General features: G+C 40.2%; 1 protein-coding gene across 10 annotated transcripts in view; it reads left to right on the top strand.

The window, feature by feature from the left end:
* Positions 1-27,092, top strand: part of CACNA1C (calcium voltage-gated channel subunit alpha1 C) — a 665,215-nt gene that overhangs the window by 610,186 nt on the left and 27,937 nt on the right. For all 10 annotated transcript variants that reach the window (XM_032390971.1, XM_032390977.1, XM_032390968.1 and 7 more), the window contains 4 exons: positions 4,855-5,020; positions 5,595-5,722; positions 6,564-6,660; positions 8,485-8,587. In XM_032390971.1, coding sequence (XP_032246862.1) covers positions 4,855-5,020; positions 5,595-5,722; positions 6,564-6,660; positions 8,485-8,587 — 494 coding nt within the window. The remainder of the gene's footprint in view (positions 1-4,854; positions 5,021-5,594; positions 5,723-6,563; positions 6,661-8,484; positions 8,588-27,092) is intronic.

The following is a 27,092-nucleotide window of genomic DNA, read 5'->3' as shown; positions in this document are numbered from 1 at the left end:
TCAGTCATTCCACTAAGTCATTTTATAAGGCTAAATAAGGCTAATACCTTATGTATTAAGAAAGAAAAAAGCAAGAAGTATAAATATGAAAATGTGTAGACATAACTAACTGTCATTTTTGGCAAACAACAGGTTAATCCAAGTAGAATAAAACAAGCAAAGCAACTCGAAACCCTTATAACAATTCATAGGATCAGTAAAGTGGAAGATTAATAAGGGAAAACAATCACTTTCCTGTACTGGTAATTATTAATTTGGTCAGCCTGCTGTAACAAAATACAAAATGGGTGGCTTAAACAACAGACATTTCCTTCTCACACATCTGGAGACTGAAAGTCTGAGATCAAGGTCCTAGCCAATTCAGTTCCTGGCGTAAGCCCTCTACCTGGCCTGCAGACAGCCACCTTATTGCCGTGTCCTCATATGATGGAGAGAGAGAAAGCTCTAGTCTCTCTTCTTGTTCTTATAAAGACACTAATTTTACCATGGGGGCCCCAGCCTTATGACCTGATCTAAGGCTTATTACCTCCTGAGGCCTCACCTGCAAATTTATTGAGGTTTAGGACTTCAACATATGCATTTGGTGGGGACATATTCAGTCTATAATAGGTAATTAGTAAATATAATAGAAAAGAGCACATGCTATCACCTTTTCTCATCAATATTTTATTGCAAATTTTATCCAATGCAATAAGAAAAATAAGAGTAAGAATTACAGAAGTAACAAAATTAAATGCCAAAAAAAAAAAAAGATTGCCAAACTCAACAACAACAACAACAACAACAAAAACACAATTTTAAAATGGGCAAAAGAGGGGCGCCTGGGGTGGCTCAGTCAGTTAAGCGTCTAACTCTTGGCTCAGGTCATGATCTCAGAGTCGTGGGATCAAGCCTCGTCAGGCTCCTTGCTCAACAGGGAGTCTGCTTGGGATTCTCTCTCTCCCTCTCCCTTTGCCCCTCCCCTCTACTCTCTTTCTCTAAAATAAATAAATAAATAAATCTTTTTTTTTTTAATGGGCAAATGACTTGAATAGACATTTCTCCAAAGAAGATATATGAATGGCCAATGAGCACATTAAAAGATGCTTAACATCACTAATAATAGGGAAATGTAAATCAAAACCACAGTGAGCTACTACCTCATATTCATTAGGATGGCTACTATCAAAAAACAAAACAAAACAGAAAACAACAAGTGTTGGCAAGAATGTGGAGCAATTGGAACCCTTATGCCTTGTTGTGGGATATAAAAAGGCACAGCCATTGTGGAAAACTGTATGATGGTTCCTCAAAAAATTAAAAATGAAATTACCATATGATCCATCAATTCTACTTCTGGGTATATATCCCAACCAACTGAAAGCAGGATCTAGAAGAAATATTTGTACACCCATGTTCATAGCAGCATTATTCACAATGAGTAAAATGTGGAAGCAACCCAAGTGCCCATTGACAGGTGAATAGATAAGCAGAATGTGGTGTATACATACAATGAAATATTATTCAGCCTTGAAAAAGGAAGGAATTCTGCAATATGCTACAACAGGGTTGAACCTCGAGGACAGTATGCTAAGTGAAATAAGCCAGTCATAAAAAGACAAATACTGTGTGATTCCACTTACATGAGTCAAAACTGTAAACACAGAAAGTAGAATGGTGGTTGCCAGGGTCTTGGGGAGAGGAGAATGGAGACTTATTAATAGTCACAGAGTTTCAGTTTTACAAGATGAAAAGAATTATGGGGATGGATGGTGGTGATGGCTGCACAATGTGAATATACTTAATATCACTAAACTAAACACTTAAAAATGGTTAAGATGGTAAATTTTATGTTATATGTATTTTACTACAAAAAAGGAAAATAAATAAAACCTCTTTTAAAAATTAATTACGCATGTAAACTATACAAGAGAAACTGCAGAACTAAGAGAATTCAGCAAATCTTCTATAGATAAAGTCAACTATAGTCCCTCTACATCACTTGCAAACAGGAAATATAACTTCCTAAATGCACTGTTTATAAAAGCAACATTTTGTTTATTTATTTTAAATAAGATACCTAGAAATAATCTAACAAAAGATATACATGGGGGAATTATAAAAATTTCTTAAAAACATTAAATAAGGCCTAAATAAATGGAGAGATGTGCCACATCGATGGCTGGGAGACTTAATGTCCCAAAAATACCAAATTCTCCAAGTTAATCTATGCAATTCCAATAAGACTCTCAGTGAGATTATTCATGGAACTTGATGAGCTGATTCTAATGGGTCTGTGTAAGAAAAAAGGAAAATGAATAACTAAGACAACTTTGAAGAACAACAAGCTGGAAGGACTCACTGTTTATAAGAGAGCAAGACTTAATATAAAGCTTCGTGATTAAGACAATGTGGTCCATTGGTACCAACAGACAAATAAACCTACAGAATAGAATGAAAAGGCTAGCACGAGACCCACACATCTATGGAAATATAATTTATGTCAGAAGGGATAGCTCAAATCAGTAGGTAAAGATGAACTACTCAGTAAATTGTATTAAGAAAATTGGTTATCTACACAGGAAAAGATAAAGCATATTTCTACCTTATATCAAGCACAAAAATAAATTCCAGATTAATGGGTTATTACATAAAATAAAATTTTAGGATTTTTAGAATATATAGGAGACTGTCTTTATGACCTAGAATAAGGAAGGATTTCTTCAAACAAGACGGCAAAATGCACAGTGAAATTTAAATTTTAGATTCATCAGGGGTGCCTGGGTGGCTCAGTCAGTCAGTTAAGTGTCCAACTCTTGATTTCAGCTCAGGTCATGAACTCAGGGTCATGGGATCAAGCTTCCTGTCTGGCTCCGCACTCAGTGGGGAGTCTGCTTGAGATTCTCTCCCTTTCCCTCTGCCCCTCCCCAAGCTCACTCTATCTCTATCTCTCTCTCTCTCAAATATATAAATAAATCTTAAAAAAATAAAATAAAATTGGGGTGCCTGGGTGGCTCAGTTGTTAAGCATCTGCCTTCGGCTCAGGTCATGATCCCAGGGTCCTGGGATCGAGCCCTGCATCAGGCTCCCTGTGGTCAGCGGGAAGTCTGCTTCTCCCTCACCCACTCCCCCTGCTTGTGTTCCCTCTCTCGCTGTCTCTCTCTCTGTCAAATAAATAAATAAAATCTAAAAAAATAAATAAATAAAATAAAATAAAATTTAGATTCATTAAAATAAATAGGCTTCACCATAAATAAGGCTGTAGACAAGCCACAGACTTGAAGAAGGTACTTACTATGCATGTAACTGACAAAGGATTAATGGAAAGAATATATAAAAACAAACCACAAATGAACAAGAAGACAAATAACCGAGGAGACAAACAGACTAAAATATGAACATGTAGTTCAACAGAAGATGAAATAAAAATTCTTAACCCATTAATCATTTAAACCCAAATTAAGACAGCAATGAAATATCATTTCACACCCATCATGTGAGCAAAATTTTTTAAAATTCACTAAGACAAAGAGTTGACAAGTCTAGGGGGCGCCTGGGTGGCTCAGATGGTTGAGCATCTGCCTTCGGCTCAGGTCATGATCTCCAGGTCCTGGGATCGAGCCCCACATTGGGCTCCCTGCTCAGCGGGAAGTCTGCTTCTCCCTCTGCCTCTGCCTCTCCCCCTGCTTGTGCTCCCTCTGTCTCTCTTTCTCTCAAATGAATAAATAAAATCTTAAAAAAAAAAAAAAAGAGTTGACAAGTCTAAACTCATAGAATCAGAGAGTAGAAAAGGAGTTGCCAAGAGCTGGATGGGGTGGGGATAGGAAGAAGTTAGTAGAAGGCACACACTTTCAGCTATAAGATAAAGAAGGTCTGAAGATCTAAGTGTAACATGGTGATGATAGTTGATAACACTGTATTAGATACTTGAAATTTGCTAAGATCTGAAATGTGCTCATCAAAAAAAAAGAGATAAATATGTGAAGTGATGAGTGTGTTAATTAACTAGGTGGGAGGAGTCCTTGCACAATGTAGCACTGAATCAAATCATCATGACAGACACTTTAAATATCTTACAATTTTATTTGCCAATTATACCTCAGTAAAACCGAAAAAAAGTTGACAGGTCTGCAAAGCAATGGCATTTGTCCCGCACTGATGACAGGAACATAAATTGCACAAACCCTTGGAGAACCAGCAAAACTAGTGAAAGTGAAGACATACCTACTTCACCTGGCAATTCCACTTTCTAAGCAGATATCCAAGGCATGGACCTGCATGCTGATTGCAGGGTTCTTTGTAATAGCAAAAAAGAAAGGAGAAACTTTTAACAGGACAGCAGGTTTTTAAAAATGGTATATACAGGGCACCTGGGTGGCTCAGTCGGTTAAGCGTCTGCCTTCGGCTCAGGTCATGATCCCAGGGTCCTGGGATGGAGCCCCACATCGGGCTCCCTGCTTAGCGGGGAGTCTGCTTCTCCCTCTGCCTCTGCTCATGCTCTCACTTTCTCTCAAATAAATAAATAAAATCTTTTTTAAAAAATTGGTATATACATAGAATATACTGCTATATGGCAGTTAAGATGAATGAACTAGAGCCTAATGGATAAATCTCCAAAGCTTAACATGAATGGCAAAAAGAGGGACTTTTCAGAAGAGGTGGTTTGTGACCATTTATGGAGTTTTAAAACATTCAAAACAATGCTATGTATCTTCATATTTAGTAAATGTATCAGAGCATTCAGGGAATGATAAACACCAAATTCAATTTAGTAGTTCCCTCTGGGGAAGGAGGATGGGGCAAGGGGTGAGGGAAAGATCCAGAGATATGAGATGGGCCCCACAGGTGGTGGACTCTCTCACTGCTCTCCCCTAGGTGTGCCACAGGGGAGGCATGGCAGGACATCATGCTGGCCTGCATGCCAGGGAAGAAGTGTGCCCCTGAGTCGGAGCCCAGCAACAGCACAGAAGGCGAAATGCCCTGTGGCAGCAGCTTCGCGGTCTTCTACTTCATCAGCTTCTACATGCTCTGTGCCTTCCTGGTAAGCCGAGGTGGGACTGAACAGCCACAGGTTGTGAGTGTGCAGTTCAAGGCAGCCCAGGCCTTCTATCTATCTCTGCAGCTTGCAGTCAGAGGAACCAGCTTGGAAAGACTCAGTTAGTAGCAATTTCCAACCACTAGACAAGGGCACAAAACCCTGGGCAAGAGCGAGCCCAACCAGCACTTTTCTCGTCTCTTCTTGGCTCTTGTCATGGTGGCATTGTCCCGGGGACAGGAGAGATGTGTGTGGAGGCCTAGAGGCAACCGATATGTTTTGGACACTTTGATGAGGAGTGTGGGGAAGGATGGTGGGGAAAGCTGCCCTCTGTCCTTGACAGCCCTACCCAGCAGTTTGGTATGAGGGAAGATGTCCAGTCCACATGTGGGGTTCATCCCACACCACTCTGAGGGGACCTGTGTCAGGTTCATGCCCAAGAGACCCAAGTTCCAGGGGCTGATGTTTTAAATGGTGAATATAGCTGGTCTTTAGAAATGTGGGCTTCTGCCACGTATGGCACTGGCTGGCAAAGTGAATTCAAGTAGCAAGAAACTCATCATATCTCTGTTCTCTGCAGATCATCAACCTCTTTGTAGCCGTCATCATGGACAACTTTGACTACCTGACAAGGGACTGGTCAATTCTTGGTCCCCATCATCTGGATGAATTTAAAAGAATCTGGGCAGAGTATGATCCTGAAGCCAAGTAAGTTCCCAGAGGGAAACACTGATTCTCAAAGCCCAGAGGACACTATGTGACCGTACCTATAGAAGAGGTTCAACACAGGTTAGCATTGGGTAGATCAGTTAGAAACACTCACCTGCACCAGACCCCAGGGTCAAGGGTCAAGGGCCAGTAATAGGAGGCCAAGCATCTTTGGCTAAGTCAAGAGCATATCTATTTTCAGTTGGGCAGAAAGACTGGAGATCCTAGTGTCAGGAATAACTAGTAAGTATTTAAGTTAAAATGTTTAGAGTCAAGCAGATCTCACCTCTATTCTCGCCTCGGGTTCAAGGATACCCTCATTGGTCAATCACATTTGGTTGACAATAAATGCCTTTTGGTCAGATGGTTAGATTGCAGCAGCAAGTATATGTGAAAATCTCATTGCACTACCCCAAGTCCCTTCCACCTTGAACATAGCACTGGTGGAAAATTGTTCATTAAAATCTAAACATGTGGGGTGCCTGAGTGGGTCAGTTGTTAAGCCTTCGGCTCAGGTCATGATCCCAGGGTCCTGGGATCGAGCCCCTCATCGGGCTCCCTGCTCAGCAGGAAGGCTGCTTCTCCCTCCCCCACTCCCCCTGCTTGTGTTCCCTCTCTCGCTGTCTCTGTCTGTCAAATAAATAAATAAAACTTTAAAAAAATAAAATAAAATCTAAACATGTATATATTGGTTTGGAGTTTTACCATGCAATTCTGCAACTTTGCACTGAGTTTGCCCAATAGGGCGACAGCTATGGAGAGCCTGGTACATGAGTCCTGGGCTGCAGGCTGAGACCATGGCCCTCTGACTGATCTTTCCCTCCTCTCCTTCCTCTTTTAGGGGTCGTATCAAACACCTAGATGTGGTGACCCTACTCCGGCGGATTCAGCCCCCACTGGGTTTTGGGAAGTTGTGCCCTCACCGCGTGGCTTGCAAAGTAAGAGACGTGGGTTCATAGGGGAAAAAGAAAATATGGGAGGGAAGAAGCTTATTTGTCTTGTGACCTTGGTCAGGCCATTGATCCTTTAAGGGAGTGAAGATATTTTATGTGCTAAAGAAATGAGACTGAGCCAGATTATATTTTAAGGTTCCTTCCAACCATAAGTCCTCAGACTCCATAAAGGAAAGCTGAAGTGAATGCCTCATGATGCCCAGTCCCATCAGGCTGTACCATCTAGGCATCCTGGAAGACTTCCAGCCAAGGACGGATGGATTAGGGGTTTCCTTCCTGGGATCAGAGGGCTATTAAAGAGTCCATGCATCAGCTTCAGGGACCTGTAAAGCTCTAAAATTATGTACAAAATAACTGAAATACAAATTGTACCAGGGAGAGGATCCATCATGTTCATCAGATTTCTAAGTGAGTCCATGACCCTATAAAAGTTTAAGACAAGATAGGCTCTTTAGACCCAACTCCTGCTCATGTAGCCCTCGCATGATCCTGAGAGTGAGCACCCCTTAAACTGTGTGCCCAGGCACCTCCCTTACCTCACTGTAATCCCAACCAGATAGCGCTAAGGTAGCTGAAGAGTATTGTTTCTACCCTATCCCCTCTTCATTTAATTCCCATTTCCACCATTCTGTACTCCCTGTTGGAATAACAATGAGCCAAAAGGGGTTGGGGGAAATGAGGTAAAAGAGCTGTATAGAAGAAGCACAAATAGAAAAATTCAACTCCGGATAATCCACTCATGGGAAATGGAGAATTGAATTGTACTCTGTTTCATTCAGTGTTTTCTCACTTAAATCTCCAGTTTGTTCCCAAAAAAAAGATTTTAGAAGATTTCCAAGGTTACAGAAGATATGAGGGGAAAAAAGCACAAATTAAATGTGAAGTCAAAGCACAATGGACAAAAGAGCAGGGACAAGTGTGGCCTGCATGAGGTGATAGAGCATCCATCATGGCCTCCAGATGGGCCTGGACAGGCTACCGATTGGGTGTTTAGCTTCCCAGTGACTGCTCCACAATTCACACTGTCCATGAGAGTCAAGAAGATCCAGTCACTCAGGAAAATTATAACTCTGCTTGACGCTATGATTAATAAGAGGACACCATGTGATCTAACAAATAACTTCTTTGACCACATCTTGAGAGCAGATGCCAGAATGACTTTCATGGTGCTCTTTCTCATAATTACTCTGGTGTGTGCTGAAGGCCCCACACCAGGGCACAATGCAATGGCAGCAATTTGGGGTGGTGAGAAAGGAGGGAAAAGGGCAATTCAATCTTATCCAGTCAACAAGCTTTTGACCCAGCTTGATGCAGAGGTATGTTTTTCAATATACAGAAAAGAAGATACACTGCACCTCCTTCATGCAAACCTACCATTACTGTCTCTCTTATCAGGGCTTTGGATGAATGTTGGCTGGCAGGTGGGCTCCTGGCAAGTGCCTGGCATGCAGCTGTTCTGCATGGTTGCCAGTAGAGAGCACACCCATATGCCTCAGTAGACATTTGAGCTGAGGAGGGGGTTGGGTGGGCTTAACATCCTTTTGTGAAAGCAAGGGTCTAATAAGGACAAACTCCATTCCTCCCTCACTCTGTGTGGAAGGGTGAGAGTACTTATGGCAGAGCTGAAATTCTCCCCAGAAGAGGTTTTGAATACATTTTAGTGACCCATGCCTCAAACCCCTACCTGCTCCTGACATATGCACACAAGTTTGAAGGCTCCCTCCCAAAATTCTCCTGCCATGGTGGTTCTGTAGGTCCTTTGAGAACTGTTTGCTATAATCACCAGCTTTGCCTCCTCTTCCCCTCCAGCGCCTGGTCTCCATGAACATGCCTCTGAACAGTGATGGGACAGTCATGTTCAATGCCACCCTGTTTGCCCTGGTCCGGACAGCCCTGCGAATTAAAACAGAAGGTAAATGTCATCTGAGGGCTACTGGGAGAGCCACTCAGAAGATCTAGCTGACTACCCAAACAGCTTGCAAAATGCTCCCAGGATCTTCCCATTCTACGTAGTATCAGAGCAGTGGTTCAGTGATAACCTTCACATCCAGGGATGTTGAAGAGGCCCAGCCCACTCTTGTTTCCTTTGCTCCTTCAATGGCCTTTGGTCTGGGTGATATCTTGAAGTCATAGCTTATAGTTCAAAAAGCAGAAGGTGATTAGTGTTACCTAAAGCAGGGCTAAGCCCCATCTAAATGGAATTTTACTAACTGTGTGGATCTCTCAAATGCTTAACTTTCTTTTTAAATTAGAACTGTCAGAAAGGGGTCATATTGGCAAATGGTGACTATGGTCAAAGTCATCCCATACATCCAGGCTGTGCCTGGATCAAGGTGCTCAGCCAGCCAACAGGTATGGGCTAAGATCTCACCTGTGCTCTACTGGTTGGGCCTTGCTCCCTCAGGACTGTGTTCAGCTGAAGAGATGCCTTCTGGTTTGCACAAAGGTACCCTATGGGCTAGCAGCAGCCTTGGCTGAGATAACCTGCTGTCCTTATAACTGATAAGTATTTCTGAGCCATTCTGTTGAAAAAGCTATATAGAATATACCTAAGAAGGTGTGATTGCTCTCCAAGAGCTTCTAGCTTATTATAGTGTTTTACAGAGTGTGGTCAAAAGACCACCTGCCTCAGATTCAGCTGTTGAAGTTTGTTTAAAATGTGATAAGTCATTTGTTCTCTCTCTACTTCAGCTCCTTCATTTGTAAAATAAGAAAGATAATGACGTGTGGAAATTCAGTTCAGTGAATAATCCAGCAGAGAAGTGCTTTTTCTCAGTTAAATCCTTCCAGAAAATAATAGAAACATCTAAAATGAAGGAAAATAAGAACCAGGCCAGCAAGACACATGTTAAAATAATGAGCTAATCTTTAAAAAATTAAAAATAGTTCAAGTTATGCTGCTGAACTAAAGAGAAACAAGGCTAAGGGGGGCGGTCCAAGATGCTGGCATAGGAAGACCCTGAACTCATCTCCTCCCAAGGACACACCAAATCTACACCCACATATGGAGCTATTCATCTGGAAGAACTGAGTGCTGATTGAACAACTTCTATACAACAAAAGTTAGAGGGACCACACAGAGAATGGCAGGAAAGATGAAGACATGGTAACCATGGGAAACCCTCCCCACCAAACCAATGTGAAAACCTGCGGTGAGGAAAGATAGTACTGGGGGCCCTATACCCAAACTCACCCACCCTGGGACACAGGAAAAACAGTGGCTTAAAGGGCAACAAGACTATAAGTGAAGGAAATCCATTTATGTCCACTAAATGGCAGGGAAGGGGAACTACTGGAACTCTCTCCAGGTTGGAGGTACCAACAACACCATTGTTTACATTCCCCTCCACCTTGCTAGTGCAGATGGGAGCAGGGACCAGGTGCTCTAGCTGGCCTGTTAGGTTTACTCCAGTGAGCCCTAGGCCCTTAACCCACACCAGCTCTCCCCAAGGTAACCCCCCACCCATGCCTGCCCCCGTTCCAACCACCTTACCAAGTTGACCTCCAGTCTCAGTGTACCCCAGGATACCCCCAGCCAGTGCCTGCTCCAGCTCTAGCCATTCCATCAGGGTAGTCCAGGCATAGTGTGCCCCTGGATTCCCCCAGGCCATGTTGGCTTCAGCTCTGCCCAGCCAGCCAAAGCTTCCAGGCACACAGTGTACACAGGGGACATTCCTACACAAGGCTACTCCTTAAGACTGAGAGTGGTGGCAATTCCACCTAATTTGTAGAGACTAACACTGAAAGTCAAACAAAATGAGGAGACAGAAGAGTATGTTCTAAATGAAAGAACAAGATAAAACCCCAGGAGGAAAAACCCTGATGAAATGGAGATACGCAACTTCAGACAAAGTAGAGTAAAGTAATGGCCATAAAAATGCTCACCAAACTCAAGAGAAGAATGGAGGAACACAGTAAGAACTTCAACAAAGAGTTAGAAAATATAAGAAAGTACCAAAGAGGAGTCACAGAGCTGAAGAATACGATAATTGAATTGAAAAATACACTAGGAATCAACAGCAGATTCGATGATACAGAAGAATGGATCGGCAATCTAGAAGACAGAACAGTGGAAATCACCCAGTCAGAACAGCAAAAAGAAAAAAGAATTTTTAAAAATGAGAATAGTTTTAACTTCCCTAATCTGGGGAAGGAAACAGGCATTCAAGTCCAGGAGGCAGAGAACCCCCCCCTCAAAATCAATAAAAATAGGTCAACACCTCAACATATAATAGTGAAGCTTGCAAATTTCAGAGATAAAGAGAAAATCCTGGAAGCAGCTCGGGACAAAACATTCTTAACCTACGAGGGTAGAAACAAGGCTAGCAGCAGACCTCTCCACAGAGACCTGGCAGGCCAGAATGGACTGGCATGATATATTCATTGTGCTAAGTGGGAAAATATGCAGCCAAGAATAGCTGTCATTCAGAATAGAAAGAGAGATAAAGAGTGTCCAGGACAAACAAAAGCTAAAGGAATTTGTGAACACCAAACCAGCCCTGCAAGAAATGTTAAAGGGGATCCATTGAATGAAGAGAGAGCCCAAAAGTAACAAAGACCAGAAAGGAACAATCTACAGAAACAATGACTTTATAGGTAATACAATGGCACTAACTTCAGATCTTTCAATAATTACTCTGAATGTAAATGGACTAAATGGAGATATCGGAGGATAAACGGCAGCGGGAGGGTGCCTGGACATGGGGATCCTACACTGCCGGTGAGTGACAGCCTCCCGCGCTGCGGATGGGGCACAGACTCGCAGACTGGTAGCGTCGGGAAAGGACTTTAGGGCAGCCCCCAGGGTGGAAAACCAGAGCGGCGGGGTCGCGCACACGCGAACTGCAGCCCACCAGACAGAAACCCGGAGCAGCAGAGTCGCGCGTGCACAAACTGGAAGCAGTTGGCGGTTTTAGAAGCACAAAGGGCAGAGACGTGCCCCGACCTGGAGGCAGGACTGGGAGCGCTGCGGAGGGGCGCACAACCCAGGACACTGCAGTTTATAGCAGCACGGACAGAAATAGAGACACTGTGGCCTGGAGAGCTCACTGAAGAACAGACTGTGGTCTCTCTGCTCTGAGGCAGAGGGTTGGAAATGGTCTCTTCTGCTCTGACTCGCGGAAGAGACGCGGAAAGCCATCAGGGAGAGGCGCCAGAGAACAAAAGCCCCAAAGACTGATTCCCACTGAGCCCATCCCCCACCACAGGGGCGCAGGGCAACTCCGCCCAAACAGGGTTGCCTGAGTAACAGCGCGGCAGGCCCCTCCTGCAAAAGACAGGCTGGGAAAACAAGAGGCCAGCAACCCTAAGGTCCCAAGAAAACAGGTGCATCTTGCTTGGGTTCTGGTCAATAATTTCGACTCTATACATTCCCTCAAACACCCATCAACAGAATGACTAGGAGGAGGAGCCCCCAAAACAGAAAAGACTCAGAGATTATGACTTATGCTGCAGATTTACAAATGGATACAGATATAACCAAGATGTCGGAGATGGAATTCAGGCTAGCAATTGTGAAGACAATGGCTAGAATGGAGAAATCAATTAATGGCAACATAGAGTCTCTAAGGGCAGAAATAAAAGGTGAATTGGCAGAACTTAAACATGCTATCAATGAGATCCAATCCAATCTAGATAATCTAACAGCTAGGGTAACTGAGACAGAAGAGAGAATAAGCGACGTGGAAGACAATATAATAGATAAAAAGGGAAAAGAGGAGGCCAGGGAAAAACAACTCAGAATCCATGAAAATAGAATCAGAGAAATAAGTGACACCATGAGGCATTCCAATGTCAGAATAATTGGAATCCCGGAGGGAGTGGAGAGAGAGAGAGGACTAGAAGATGTATTTGAGCAAATCGTAGCTGAGAACTTCCCTAATCTGGAGAATGAAACAAACATTCGAGTCCTAGAGGCAGAGAGGACCCCTCCTAAGATCAAGGAAAACAGGCCAACACCCCGGCATGTAATAGTAAAACTTGCAAATCTTAGAACCAAGGAAACCATCTTAAGGGCAGTTAGGGGGAAGAGAGTCCTTACGTACAGAGGGAGGAACATCAGAATAACATCAGACCTATCCACAGAGACCTGGCAAGCCAGAAAGGCCTGGCAAGACATATTCAGGGTACTAAATGAGAAGAACATGCAGCCAATAATACTTTATTCGGCAAGGCTTTCATTTAGAATGGATGGAGAGATGCAGAGCTTCCACGACCGGCAGAAGCTGAAAGAATATGTGACCACTAAGCTGGCCCTGCAAGAAATATTAAGGGGGGTTCTATAAAAGGAGAAAGACCCCAAGAGTGATCTACAACAGAAATTTACAGGGACAATCTATAAAAACAACGTCTTCACAGGCAACATGATGACAATTAATTCGTATCTTTCAATAATCACTCTCAATGTGAATGGCCTAAACACTCCCATAAAACGGCACAGGGTTGCAGATTGGATAAAAAGACAGGACCCATCCATATGCTGTCTACAAGAGACTCATTTGGAACCTAAAGATACATCCAGACTGAAAGTGAAGGGATGGAGATCCATCTTCCATGCCAGAGGACCTCAAAAGAAAGCTGGGGTAGCAATTCTTATATCAGACAAATTAGATTGTAAACTAAAGTCTGTAATAAGAGACACAGAAGGACACTCTATCATTCTTAAAGGGTCTATCCAACAAGAAGATCTAACAATTGTAAATATCTATGCCCCCAACATGGGAGCAGCCATCTACATAAGCCAACTGTTAACCAAAATAAAGAGTCATATTGATAACAATACGTTAATTGTAGGAGACCTCAATACTCCACTCTCAGCAATGGACAGATCATCTAAGCAGAAAATCAACAAGGAAACAAGAGCTTTGAATGATACATTGGACCAGATGGACCTCATAGATATTTACAGAACATTCCACCCTAGAACAACAGAATACTCATTCTTCTCGAGCGCACATGGAACTTTCTCCAGAATAGACCATATACTGGGTCACAAATCAGGTCTCAACCGATACCAAAAGATTGAGATTATTCCCTGCATATTCTCAGACCACAATGCTCTAAAACTGGAACTCAATCACAAGAAAAAATTTGGCAGAAATTCAAACACTTGGAAGCTAAAGACCACTCTGCTCAAGAATGTTTGGATCAACCAGGAAATCAAAGAAGAACTTAAACAATTCATGGAAATCAATGAGAACGAAAACACATCGGTCCAAAACTTATGGGATACTGCAAAGGCGGTCCTAGGGGGAAATGCAGAGCCATCCAAGCCTCACTCAAAAAAAAAAAAAAAAAATGCCGAATTCACCAACTAACTCTACACCTTAAAGAACTAGAGAAAAAGCAACAAACGATGCCTAAGCCACGCATTAGAAGAGAAATAGTTAAAATTAGAGCAGAGATCAATGAATTAGAAACCAGAAACACAGTAGATCAGATCAATGAAACTAGAAGTTGGTTCTTTGAAAGAATAATAAGATCGATAAACCACTGGCCAGACTTATCCAAAAGAAAAGAGAAAGGACCCAAATTAATAAAATTATGAATGAAAGGGGAGAGATCACGACTAACACCAAGGAAATAGAAACAATTATTAGAAATTATTATCAACAACTATATGCCAATAAACTGAGCAATCTGGGTGAAATGGAGGCCTTCCTGGAAACCTATAAGCTGCCAAGACTGAAACAGGAAGAAATTGACAACCTGAATAAGCCAATAACCAGTAACGAGATTGAAGCAGTGATCAAAAACCTCCCAAAAAACAAGAGTCCAGGGCCTGATGGATTCCCTGGGGAATTCTACCAAACATTCAAAGAAGAAATAATACCTATTCTACTGAAGCTGTTTCAAAAAATAGAAACAGAAGGAAAACTTCCAAACTCACTCTATGAGGCCAGCATTACCTTAATCCCCAAACCAGGCAAAGACCCCATCAAAAAGGAGAATTTCAGACCGATATCCCTGATGAATATGGATTCTAAAATCCTCAACAAAATCCTAGCTAATAGGATCCAACAATACATTAAAAGGATCATCCACCACGACCAAGTGGGATTTATCCCCGGGATGCAAGGGTGGTTCAACATTCGCAAATCAATCAATGTGATAGAACACATTAATAAGAGGAGGGAGAAGAACCATATGGTCCTCTCAATTGATGCAGAAAAAGCATTTGACAAAATACAACATCCTTTCCTGATTAAAACTCTTCAGAGTATAGGGATAGAGGGAACATTCCTCAAGCTCATAAAATCCATCTATGAAAAACCCACAGCGAATATCATCCTCAATGGGGAAAAGCTGAGAGCCTTTCCCTTAAGATCAGGAACACGTCAAGGATGCCCACTCTCACCACTGTTGTTCAACATAGTACTAGAAGTCCTAGCAACAGCAATCAGACAACAAAAAGAAATAAAAGGTATTCAAATTGGCAAAGAAGAAGTCAAACTCTCTCTTTTCGCAGACAACATGATACTTTATGTGGAAAACCCAAAAGACTCCACCCCCAAATTACTAGAACTCATCCAGCAATTCAGTAATGTGGCAGGATACAAAATCAATGCACAGAAATCAGTTGCTTTCTTATACACTAACAACGCAACTGTAGAAAGAGAAATTAGAGAAACGATTCCATTTACAATAGCACCAAAAACCATAAGATACCTCGGAATAAACCTAACCAAAGAGGTAAAGGATCGATACTCTAGGAACTAGAAAACACTCATGAAAGAAATTGAAGAAGACACAAAAAGATGGAAAAACATTCCATGCTCATGGATCGGAAGAATAAACATTGTTAAAATGTCTATGCTACCCAGAGCAATCTATACCTTCAATGCCATCCCGATCAAAATTCCAATGACATTTTTCAAAATGCTGGAACAAACAATCCTAAAATTTGTATGGAATCAGAAAAGATCCCGAATCGCCAAGGAGATGTTGAAAAAGAAAAACAAAGCTGGGGGCATCACATTGCCCAATTTCAAGCTATATTACAAAGCTGTGATCACCAAGACAGCATGGTACTGGCACAAAAACAGACATATAGACCAATGGAACAGAATAGAGAACCCAGATATGGACCCTCAACTCTATGGTCAAATAATCTTTGACAAAGCAGGAAAAAACATGCAACGGAAAAAAGACAGTCTCTTCAATAAATGGTGCTGGGAAAATTGGACAGCCACATGCAGAAGAATGAAACTCGACCATTCTCTAACACCATTCACAAAGATAAACTCAAAGTGGATGAAAGACCTCAATGTGAGACAGGAATCCATCAAAATCCTAGAGGAGAACATAGGCAGTAACCTCTTTAACATTGGCCACAGCAACTTCTTTCAAGATACATCTCCGAAAGCTAGTGAAACAAAAGCAAAAATGAACTTTTGGGACTTCATCAAGATAAAAAGCTTCTGCACAGCAAAGGAAACAGTCAACAAAACAAAGAGGCAACCCACAGAATGGGAAAAGATATTTGCAAATGACACTACAGATAAAGGGCTGGTATCCAAGATCTATAAAGAACTTCTCAAACTCAACACCCAAAAAACAAATAAGTCAAAAAGTGGGCAGAAGAGATGAACAGACACTTCTCTGAAGAAGACATACAAATGGCTAACAGACACATGAAAAAATGTTCATCATCATTAGCCATCAGGGAAATCCAAATCAAAACCACACTGAGATACCACCTTACACCAGTTAGAATGGCAAAAATGGACAGGGAAAGAAACAACAAATGTTGGAGAGGTTGTGGAGAAAGGGGAACCCTCTTACACTCTTGGTGGGAATGCAAGTTGGTACAGCCACTTTGGAAAACAGTGTGGGGTTCCTCAAAAATTTAAAAATAGAGCTACCCTATGACCCAGCAATTGCACTCCTGGGTATTTACACCAAAGACACAGATGTAGTGAAAAGAAGGGCCATATGCATCCCAATGTTCATAGCAGCAATGTCCGCAATAGCCAAACTGTGGAAAGAGCCGAGATGCCCTTCAACAGATGAATGGATAAAGAAGATGTCGTCCATATATACAATGGAATATTACTCAGCCATCAGAAAAGATGAATACCCAACTTTTACACCAACATGGATGGGACTGGAGGAGATTATGCTAAGTGAAATAAATCAAGCAGAGAAAGTCAATTATCATATGGTTTCACTTATTTGTGGAACATAAGGAATAACATGGAGGACATTAGAAGAAGGAAGGGAAAAATGGGCGGGGAGAATTGGAGGGAGAGATGAACCATGAGAGACTATGGACCTGAGAAACAAACAGAGTTTTAGAGGGGAGGGGGGAGGGGGGATTGGTTAGCCCGGTGATGGGTATTAAGGAGGGCACGTACTGCATGGAGCACTGGGTGTTATACGAAAACAATGGATCGTGGATCACTACATCAAAAACTAATGATGTATTGTATGGTGACTAACATAACATAATAAAATTAAAAATAAATAAATAAATGGACTAAATGTTCCAATCAAAAGACATAGGGTATCAGATTAAGTAAAAAAAAAAAAAAAAAAAAAGACCCATAGATATGCTGTCTACAAGAGACGCATTCTAGACCCAAAGACACCTCCAGATTGAAATTGAGAGGGTAGAGGACCATTTATCATGCTAACAGACATCCAAAGAAAGCTGGATAGCAATCCTTATATCAGACAAAGTAGATTTTTTTTATTATTATGTTATGTTAATCACCACACATTACATCATTAGTTTTTGATGTAGTGTTCCATGATTCATTGTTTGTGTATAACACCCAGTGCTCCATGCAGAACGTGCCCTCTTTAATACCCATCACCAGGCTAACCCATCCCCCCACCCCCCTCCCCTCTAGAACCCTCAGTTTGATTCTCAGAGTCCTAGTCTCTCATGGTTCATCTCCCCCTCCGATTTCCCCCCCTTCATTCTTCCCCTCCTGCTATCTTCTTTTTTTTTTTTTAACACATAATGTATTATTTGTTTCAGAGGTACAGGTCTGTGATTCAACAGTCTTACACAATTCACAGTGCTCACCATAGCACATACCCTCCCCAATGTCTATCACCCAGCCACCCCATCCCTCCCACCCCCCACCACTCCAGCAACCCTCACTTTGTTTCCTGAGATTAAGAATTCCTCATATCAGACAAACTAGATTTTAAACCAATACTGTAATAAGAGATGAAGAAGGACACTCTATCATAATAAAAGGATCTATCCAAGAAGAAGATCTAACAATTGTAAATATTTATGCCTTTAACTTGGAAGCAGCCAATTATATAAACCAATTAATAACAAAATTAAAGAAATACATTGATAATACAATAATAGTAGGGTACTTTAACACCCCACTCCAGCAATGGACAGATCATCTAAGCAGATCAACAAAGAAACAAGGGTTTTAAATGACACACTGGACCAGATGGACTTCACAGATATATACAGAGCATTCCATCCTAAAGCAACAGAATACACATTCTTCTTGAGTGCACATGGAACATTCTCCAGAAGAGATCACATACTGGGTCACAAATCAGATCTCAACTGGTACAAAAAGATTAAGACAATACCATGCATATTTTCAGACCACAATACTTTAAAACTTGAACTCAATCACAAGAAAAAAAATAGAAGGAACACAAATACATGGAGGCTAAAGAGCATCCTACTAAAGAATGAATGGGTCAACCAGGAAATTAAAGAAGAATTTTTAAAATACATGGCAGCGAATGAGAGTTCAGGACCTTTAGGATGCAGCAAAGCTGGTCTTAAGACGGAAGTATATAGCAATTCAGGCCTTTCTTGAGAAACAAGAAAAGTCTCAAATTCACAACCTAATCTTACACATAAAGGAGCTGGAAAAAGAACAGCAAATAAAGCCTACATCCAGCAGGAGAAGGAAAATAATAAAGATTAGAGCAGAAATCAATGATATAGAAATTAAAAAAAAAAAACAGAACAGATCAATGAAACTAGAAGCTCGTTCTTTTAAAGTTAATAAGATTGATAAACGCTTAGCCAGACTTATCAGAAAAGAAAAGAGAAAGGACCCAAATGAATAAAATCATGAATAAAAGAGGAGAGATCACAACCAACACTGAAGAAATACAAACAATTATAAGAGAATATTATGAGCAATTATATGCCAACAAATAGGGCAATCTGGGGACGCCTGGGTGGCTCAGTTGGTTAAGCGGCTGCCTTCGGCTCAGGTCATGATCCCGGGGTCCTGGGATTGAGCCCCGCATCAGGCTCCTTGCTCAACAGGGAGCCTGCTTCTCCCTCTCCCTCTGCCTGCTGCTCCCTCTGCTTGTGCTCTCTCTGTCAAATAAATAAAACCTTTAAAACAAAATTAGGCAATCTGCAAGAAATTGATGCATTCTTAGAAACATATAAATTACCAAAACTGAAACAGGAAGAAATAGAAAATCTGAACAGGCCCATAACCAGCAAAGAAATTGAATCCATAATAAAAAAATCTCCTAACAAACAAGAGCCCAGGGCCAGATGGCTTCCCAGCGGAATTCTAACAAACATTTAAAGAAGAATTAATACCTATTCTTCTGAAGCTGTTTCAAAAAAAAAAAATAGAAATGGAAAGAAAACTCATTCTATGAGGCCAACATTACCTTGAGCCCAAAACCAGGCAAAGACCCCACCAAAAGGGAGAATTACAGACCAATATCCCTGAAGAACATGAATGCAAAACTTCTCACCAAGATACTAGCTAATAGGATCCAACAGTACATCAAAAGGATTATTCACCATGACCAAGAGGGATTTATTCCTGGGCTGCAAGGGTGGTTCAACATTCACAAACCAATCAATGTGATACACCACATTAATAAAAGAAAGAACAAGAACCATATGATCCTCTCAATTGATGCAGAAAAAAGCATTTGACAAAACACATCATCCTTTCTTGATAAAAAAACTCTGCAGTTTAGGGATAGAGGGAACATACCTCAATATCATAAAAGCCATCTATGAAAAACCCACAGCGAATATCATTCTCAATGGGGAAAAACTTAGAGCTTTCCTCCTAAGGTCAGGAACACAACAGGGATATCCACTCTCACCACTGCTGTTCAACATGGTACTGGAAGTCCTAGCCTCAGCAATCAGACAAAAGAAATAAAAGGCATCCAAATCGGCAAAAGAAGTCAAACTTTCACTCTTCAGAGATAACATGATACTCTATGTAGAAAACCCAAAGACTCTACCCAAAAATTGCTAGAACTGATACAGGAATTCAGCAAAGTGGGAGGATATAAAATCAATGCACAGAATTCAGTTGCATTTCTATACACTAGCAATGAAGCAGAAGAAAGAGAAGTCAAGGAATTGATCCCATTTACAATTGCACCAGACACCATAAGATACCTAGGAATAAACCTAACCAAAGAGGTAAAAGATCTGTACTCTGAAGCCTATACAGCACTTATGAAAGAAATTGAGGAATACACAAACAAATGAAAAAAAATCCCATCCTCATGGGTTGGAAGAATAAATATTATTAAAATGTCTATGCTACCCAAAGCAATCTACACATTCAATGCAATCCTTACCAAAATACCATCAGCATTTTTCATAGAGCTGGAACAAACAATCCGAAAATTTGTATGGAACCAGAAAAGACCCTGAATAGCCAAAGGAATGTTGAAAAAGAAAACCAAAGCTGGAGACATCACAATTCCAGACTTCAAGCTGTATTACAAAGCTGTAATCATCAAGATAGTATGGTACTGGCACAAAAACAGACACACAGATCCATGGAACAGAGCAGAGAAACCAGAAGTGGACCCTCAACTCTATTGACAAAGCAGGAAAGAATATCCAGTGGAAAAAAGACAATCTCTTCAACAAATGATATTGGGAAAATTGGACAGCCACATGCAAAAGAATGAAGCTGGATCACTTTCTTACACCATACACAAAAATAAACCCAAAATGAATGAAGACCTAAATATGAGACAGGAATCCATCAAAACCTAGAGAAGAACACAGGCAGCAACCTCTTTAACCTTGGCTGCAGCAACTTCTTGCTAGACACATCTCCAAAGGCAAGAGAAAAAAAAGCAAAAATGAGCTATTGGGACTTCATCAAGATAAAAAGCTTTTGCACAGCAAAGGAAACAATCAACAAAACTAAAAGGCAGCCTACAGAATGGGAGAAGATATTTGCAAATGACATGTCAGATAAAGGGCTAGTATCCAAAATCTATAAAGAACTTATCAAATTCTACACCCAAAAAATTAAAAATCCAGTCAAGAAATGGGCAGAAGACATGAACAGGCATTTCTCTAAAGAAGACATACAAATGGCCAACAGACACATGAAAAAATGCTCAACATCACTCATCATCAGAGAAATACAAATCAAAACCACAATGAGATACCACCTCACATCAGTCAGAATGGCTAAAATGAACAACTCAGGAAACGACAGATGTTGGCGAAGATGTAGAGAAAGGGGAACCCTCTTACACTGTTGGTGGGAATGCAAACTGGTGCAGCCACTCTGGAAAACAGTATGGAGGTTCCTCAAAAAGTTAAAATACAACTACCCTATGACCAAGCAATTGCACTACTAGGTATTTATCCAAAGGATACAAACATAGTGATTCAAAGGGGCACCTGCACCCCAATGTTTATAGCAACAATTTCCACAATAGCCAAACTATGGAAAGAGCCCAGATGTCCATCAAGAGATAAATAGATAAACATGTGGTATATATACACAATGGAATATTACTCAGCCATCAAAAAGAATGAAATCTTGCCATTTGCAACTATGTGGATGGAACTAGAGGGTATTATGCTAAGCAAAATAAGTCAGCCAGAGAAAGACAAATACCATATGATTTCGCTCATATTTGGAATTTAAGGGAAAGGAAGGAACATAGGGGAAAGGAAGGAAAAATAAAATAAAACAAAAACAGAGAGGGAGACAAATCATAAGAGACTCTTAACTATAGGAAACAAACTGAGGGTTACTGGAGGGGAGGAGGTTGGAGGGATGGATAACTGGGTGATGGGCATTACGGAAGGCACTTGAAGTAATCATCACTGGATGTTGTATGCAACTGATGAATCATTAAATTCTACCTCTGAAACTAATAATACAGTATATGTTAATAAAAAAAAGAATAGTTTTGGGGCGCCTGGGTGGCTCAGTCGTTAAGCGTCTGCCTTCGGCTCAGGTCATGATCCTGGGGTCCTGGGATTGAGCCCCACATCGGGCTCTCTGCTCAGTGGGAAGCCTGCTTCTCCTTCTCCCCCATTTGTGTTCCCTCTCTCACTGTGTCACTCTCTGTCAAATAAATAAATAAAATCTTTAAAAAAATTTTAAAAACTCACAAAACCCTATAAAAGTATTAAAAAAAAAAGAATAGTTTTAAGAACTTCTAGAACAACATCAGGTGTACAGACATTCACATTACAGGGGTTCTGGAAGGAGTGGGGAAGCTTATTTGAAGTTATTTGAACTTATTTGAAGAAATAACGGCTGAAAATTTCCCTAACCTAGGGGAAAAAATAGACATCCAGGTCCAGGAAGCACAAAAAGCCCTAAACAAGATGAACCCAAAAAGACCCACACCAAGGAATTTTATAATTAAATTGTCAAAAGTTAAAGACAAGGGGAGAATTTTTAAAGCAGCAAGAGAAAAACAACTTGTTATGTACAGAGGAACCCCCATGAGACTATCAGCGTCTTTTTCAAGATAAATTTTTCATGGCAGAAGTTAAGTGGGATAATATATTCAAAGTGCTGAAAGAAAAAACTGCCAACCAAGAATACTCCACCTGGCAAGGTTATCATTCAGAATTGAAGGAGAGATAGTTTCCTAGACAAGCAAAAGTTAAAGGAATTCATCACCACTAAACCAACCTTACCAGAAACGTTAAAGGGCATTCTTTAAGCAAAAAATAAAAACCTGTAACTGGAAATAAGAAAATATACTCACTGGTAAAGGAAAATATATAGGAAAGGTGGTAAATCGGCCACTTAAAAATATAGTATGAAGATTAAAAGACAAAAATAGTAATTTAACTGTAACTACAGTAAGTAGTTAAGGAATACACAAAATTAAAAATGTCAGGGGTGCCTGGGTGGCTCAGTTGGTTAAGTGTCTGACTTTGATTTTGTCTCAGGTTATTATTTCAGGGTCATGACATCAAAGTCCCACATTGGGCTCCACACTCAGCAAGGAATCTGCTTGAGATTCTCTCTCTCCCTCTCCCTTCTCTTGCTCGCTCTCTCTCTCTCTCTCAAATAATAAATAAATAAATCTTTTTAAAAAAAATTATGATATCAAATAGGATGTTTGAAACATAAAATGTTGGGGGAAGGGAGTAAAAATGTAGTGCTTTTAGAATGTGTTCAAACCGAAATGACTATTAGCTTAAAATACACTGCTATATATATAGGTCAATATATATGAACCTCATGGTAACCACAAACCAAAACCTATAATAGATAAACAAAAAATAAAGAGAAAGGGACTCAAACAAAACTAAAGAAAACCATCAAACACAAATGAAGACACCAAAAGAAGAAAAATGAAACAGAGAAGAATTGCAATAACAACCAGAAAACAAGTGACAATAAGTACATACCTATTAATAATTACATTAAATATAAATGGACTAAATGCTCCAATCAAAAGACGTAGAGTGGGGATGCCTGGGTGGCTCAATCGTTAAGCATCTGCCTTCAGCTCAGGTCATGATCTCAGGGTCGTGGGATCGAGTCCCACATTGGGCTCCCTGCTCAGCAGGAAGCCTGCTTCTCCCTCTCCCACTCCCCCTGCTTGTGTTCCTGCTCTCGCTAACACTCTCTCTCTGTCAAATAAATAAATAAAATCTTTAAAAAAAAAAAGACATAGGGTGGCTGATTAGATTTTTTTAAAAGAACCATTTATATACTGCCTATAAGAGACTCATTTCAGATCTAAAGCCACACAGAGACTGAAAGTGAAGAGATGGGAAAATGATACCCCATGGAAATGGAAACAAAAAAGAAACTGGTGAAGTAATACATCTTACAAAATAGAATTTAAAACAAGAACTATAACAAAAGACAAAGAAGAGCATTACATAATGATAAAGTGTTCAATCCAAGAAGAGGATATAACATTTGTCAATATTTAGGCACCCAACATAGGAACATTTAAAAATATAAAGAAAATATTAATAGGCATAAAAGGAGAAATTGACAGTAAAACAATAATAGTAGGGAAATTTAATATTCCCCTTAACCAATGGATAAATCATCCAGAGAGTCAATAAGGAAATACTGGCCTTAAATGACACATTAGGCCAGAAGGACTTAATAGATATATATGGAACATTTCATCCAAAACAGCAGAATACACATTCTATTCAAGTTCTTACGGAATGTTTTCCAGGATAGTTAGGCCACAAAACAAGTCTTAATAAATTCAAGAAGATAGATATCATATCAAGCATCTTTTCCAACCACAATCTGGTGAAACTGGAAATTAATTACAAGAAGAAAACTGGAAAAAACACAAACATGTGGAGAATGAACAATATGTTACTAAACAACCAGTGGGTCAACAAAGAAATCAAGAGGAAATTTTTAAAAATACCTTGAGACAAATGAAATTGGAGACACAACTGTCCAAAATCTGTGGGATACAACAAAAGAAGTTCTAAGAAGGAAGTTCATAATGATACAGGCCTACCTCAAGAAACAAGAAAAATCCCAAATAAACCATCTGACTTTATACCCAAAGGAACTAGAAAAAGAGGAACAAAGCCCAACATTAGTAGAGGGAAGGAAATAATAAAGACCAGAGTGGAAATAAATGAAATAGAGATTGTGAAAAAAAAGAAAAGATAATAAAAGTAAGAGTTGGTTGTTTTTTTTTTAAAGATTTTATTTATTCATTTGAGACACAGAGATAGAGAGAGAGAGAGAGAGCATGAGCAGTGGGAGAGGCAGAGGGAGAGGAAGAAGCAGACTCCCCACTGAGTCAGGAGCCCGATGTGGGGCTTGATCCCAGAACCCTGGGATCATGACCTGAGCCAAAGGCAGACGCTTAACCATCTGAGCCACCCAGGCACCCCTGGAGTTGGTTCTTTTTTTTTAAGATTTTATTTATTTATTTGTCAGAAAGAGAGCACAAGCAGGGGGAGCGGCAGGCAGAGGGAGAAGCAGGCTCCCCGCTGAGCAGGGAGCCTGATGCAGGACTCGATCCCAGGACCCTGGGATCGTGACCTGAGCCAAAGGCAGTTGCTTAACTGACTGAGCCACCCAGGCATCCCAAGAGCTGGTTCTTTGAAAAGATCAATAAAATCAATAGCCAAACTCAAGAGAAAAAGAGAGAGGACCCAAATAAATAAAATCAGAAATGAAGGAAAAGTTACAACTGACACCACAGAAATACAAAGGTTAAGAGATTACTACAATTATACACCAACAAATTGGAAAACTTAGAAGAAATGGATATATTCCTAGAAATACATAATCTTCCAAGACTGAATCACACAAAAACAGAAAATCTGAATAGACCAATTACAAGTAATAAAATTGAAACAGTAATTTTTAAACTCCCAAAAACAAAAGTCCAGGACCAGATGGCTTCATGGGTCAATTCTACCAAACATTTAAAGAAGAGTTAGTACCTATTCTCAAATTATTCCAAAAGATTGAAGAGGAAGGAAGTCTTCCAAACTTATTTTACAAGGCCAGCATTACCCTGATACCAAAACCAGACAAAGATACCACAAGAAAGAAAATTACAGGCCAATATATCTGATAATATAGATGTAAAAATCCTAACAAAATATTAGCAAACAAAATTCAACAATACATTAAATGATCATACACCACAATCAAGTGAGATTTATTCCAGAGATGCAAGTATGGTTGCACATCCACAAATTAATCAATGTGATACCTCACATTAACAAAACAAAGGATAAAAATCATATGATCATCTTAATAGATGCAGAAAAAGCATTTGACAAAATTCAACATTCATTTAAGATAAGAAAAACTCTCAACAAAGTAGGTATAGAAGGAATGTATCTCAACATAGTAAAGGCATATATGACAAGCCCCAGCTAACATCATACTCAATAGTGAAAAGCTTTCAGCTTTTCCTGTAAGATCAGGAATAAGACAAGTTATGTCTACTCTCACCACTTTAATTCAACATAGTATTTGAAGTCCTAGCCACAGCAAGTAGGCAAGAAAAAGAAATAAAAGGCATACAAATTGGACAGGAAAAAGTAAAATTGTAACTATTTGCAGATGACATGATACTATATAGAGAAAACCCTGAAGACTCCACCAGAATCTGTTAGAATTAATAAATGAATTCAGCAAAGTCATCAGATGCAAAATTAACATACAGAGATCAGTGTTTCTATACACCAATAGCTATCAGAAAAAGAAAGTAAGAAAACAATTTCAGGGGTGCCTGGGTGGCTCAGTTGGTTAAGCATCTGCCCTTGGCTCAGGTATGATCTCAGGGTCCTGGGATCGAGCCCCACATCGGGCTCCCTCCTTGGCAGGGAGTCTGCTTCTCCCTCTCCCTCTGTACTCTCTCTCCCTCTCAAATAAATAAATAAATAAATAAATAAATAAATAAATAAAACAATTTCATTTACAGTTGCATCAAAAATAATGAAATACCTATGAATAAATTTAACCAAGGATGTGAAAGACCTGTACTCTGAATACTGTTTAAGACATTGATAAAAGAGGGGCACCTGGGTGGCTCAGTCGGTTGAGCATCTGCCTTCGGCTCAGGTCATGATCTCAGCATCCTGGGATCAAGCCCCATTCGGGCTCCCTGCTCAGCAAGAAGTCTGCTTCTCCCTCTCCCTCTGCCTCTCCTCCTGCTTGTGTGCTATCTCTCAAATAAATAAATAAAATCTTTACTAAAAAAAAGACATTGATGAAAGAAATTGAAGACATGAATAAATGGAAAGATATTTTGTGCTCATAGATTGGAGTAATTAATATTATTAAAATGTCCGTACTACCCAATCTACAGATTCAGTGTAATCCCTATCAAAATACCAATGGCATTTTTAACAGAATTAGAACAAAGTATCTCAAAATGTGTATGGAACCACAAAAAAAATCCAAATGGCCAGAGCAATCTTAAAAAAGAAGAACAAAGCTGGAGGTATCATGCTCCATGATTTCAAACTATACTACAAAGCTATATTAATCAAAACAGTATGGTACTGGTATGAACACAGACACATAGATCAATGGAATAGAATAGAGAGCCCAGGAAAAAACCCACACACATATGGTCAATTAACCTATGACAAAAGAGGCAAGAATATACAATGAGGAAGTCTCTTCAATAATTGGTGTTGGGTGCATTGGACAGCTACCTGCAAAAGAATAAAACCAGACCACTATCTTATA

Source organism: Phoca vitulina, unplaced genomic scaffold, assembly GCF_004348235.1.
Source record: "Phoca vitulina isolate PV1807 unplaced genomic scaffold, GSC_HSeal_1.0 scaffold59, whole genome shotgun sequence".
NCBI classification, from domain to species: Eukaryota; Metazoa; Chordata; class Mammalia; order Carnivora; family Phocidae; genus Phoca; species Phoca vitulina.
The sequence above is the reverse complement of the archived record's forward strand: the minus strand, read 5'-3'. Positions and strand labels throughout refer to the sequence as shown.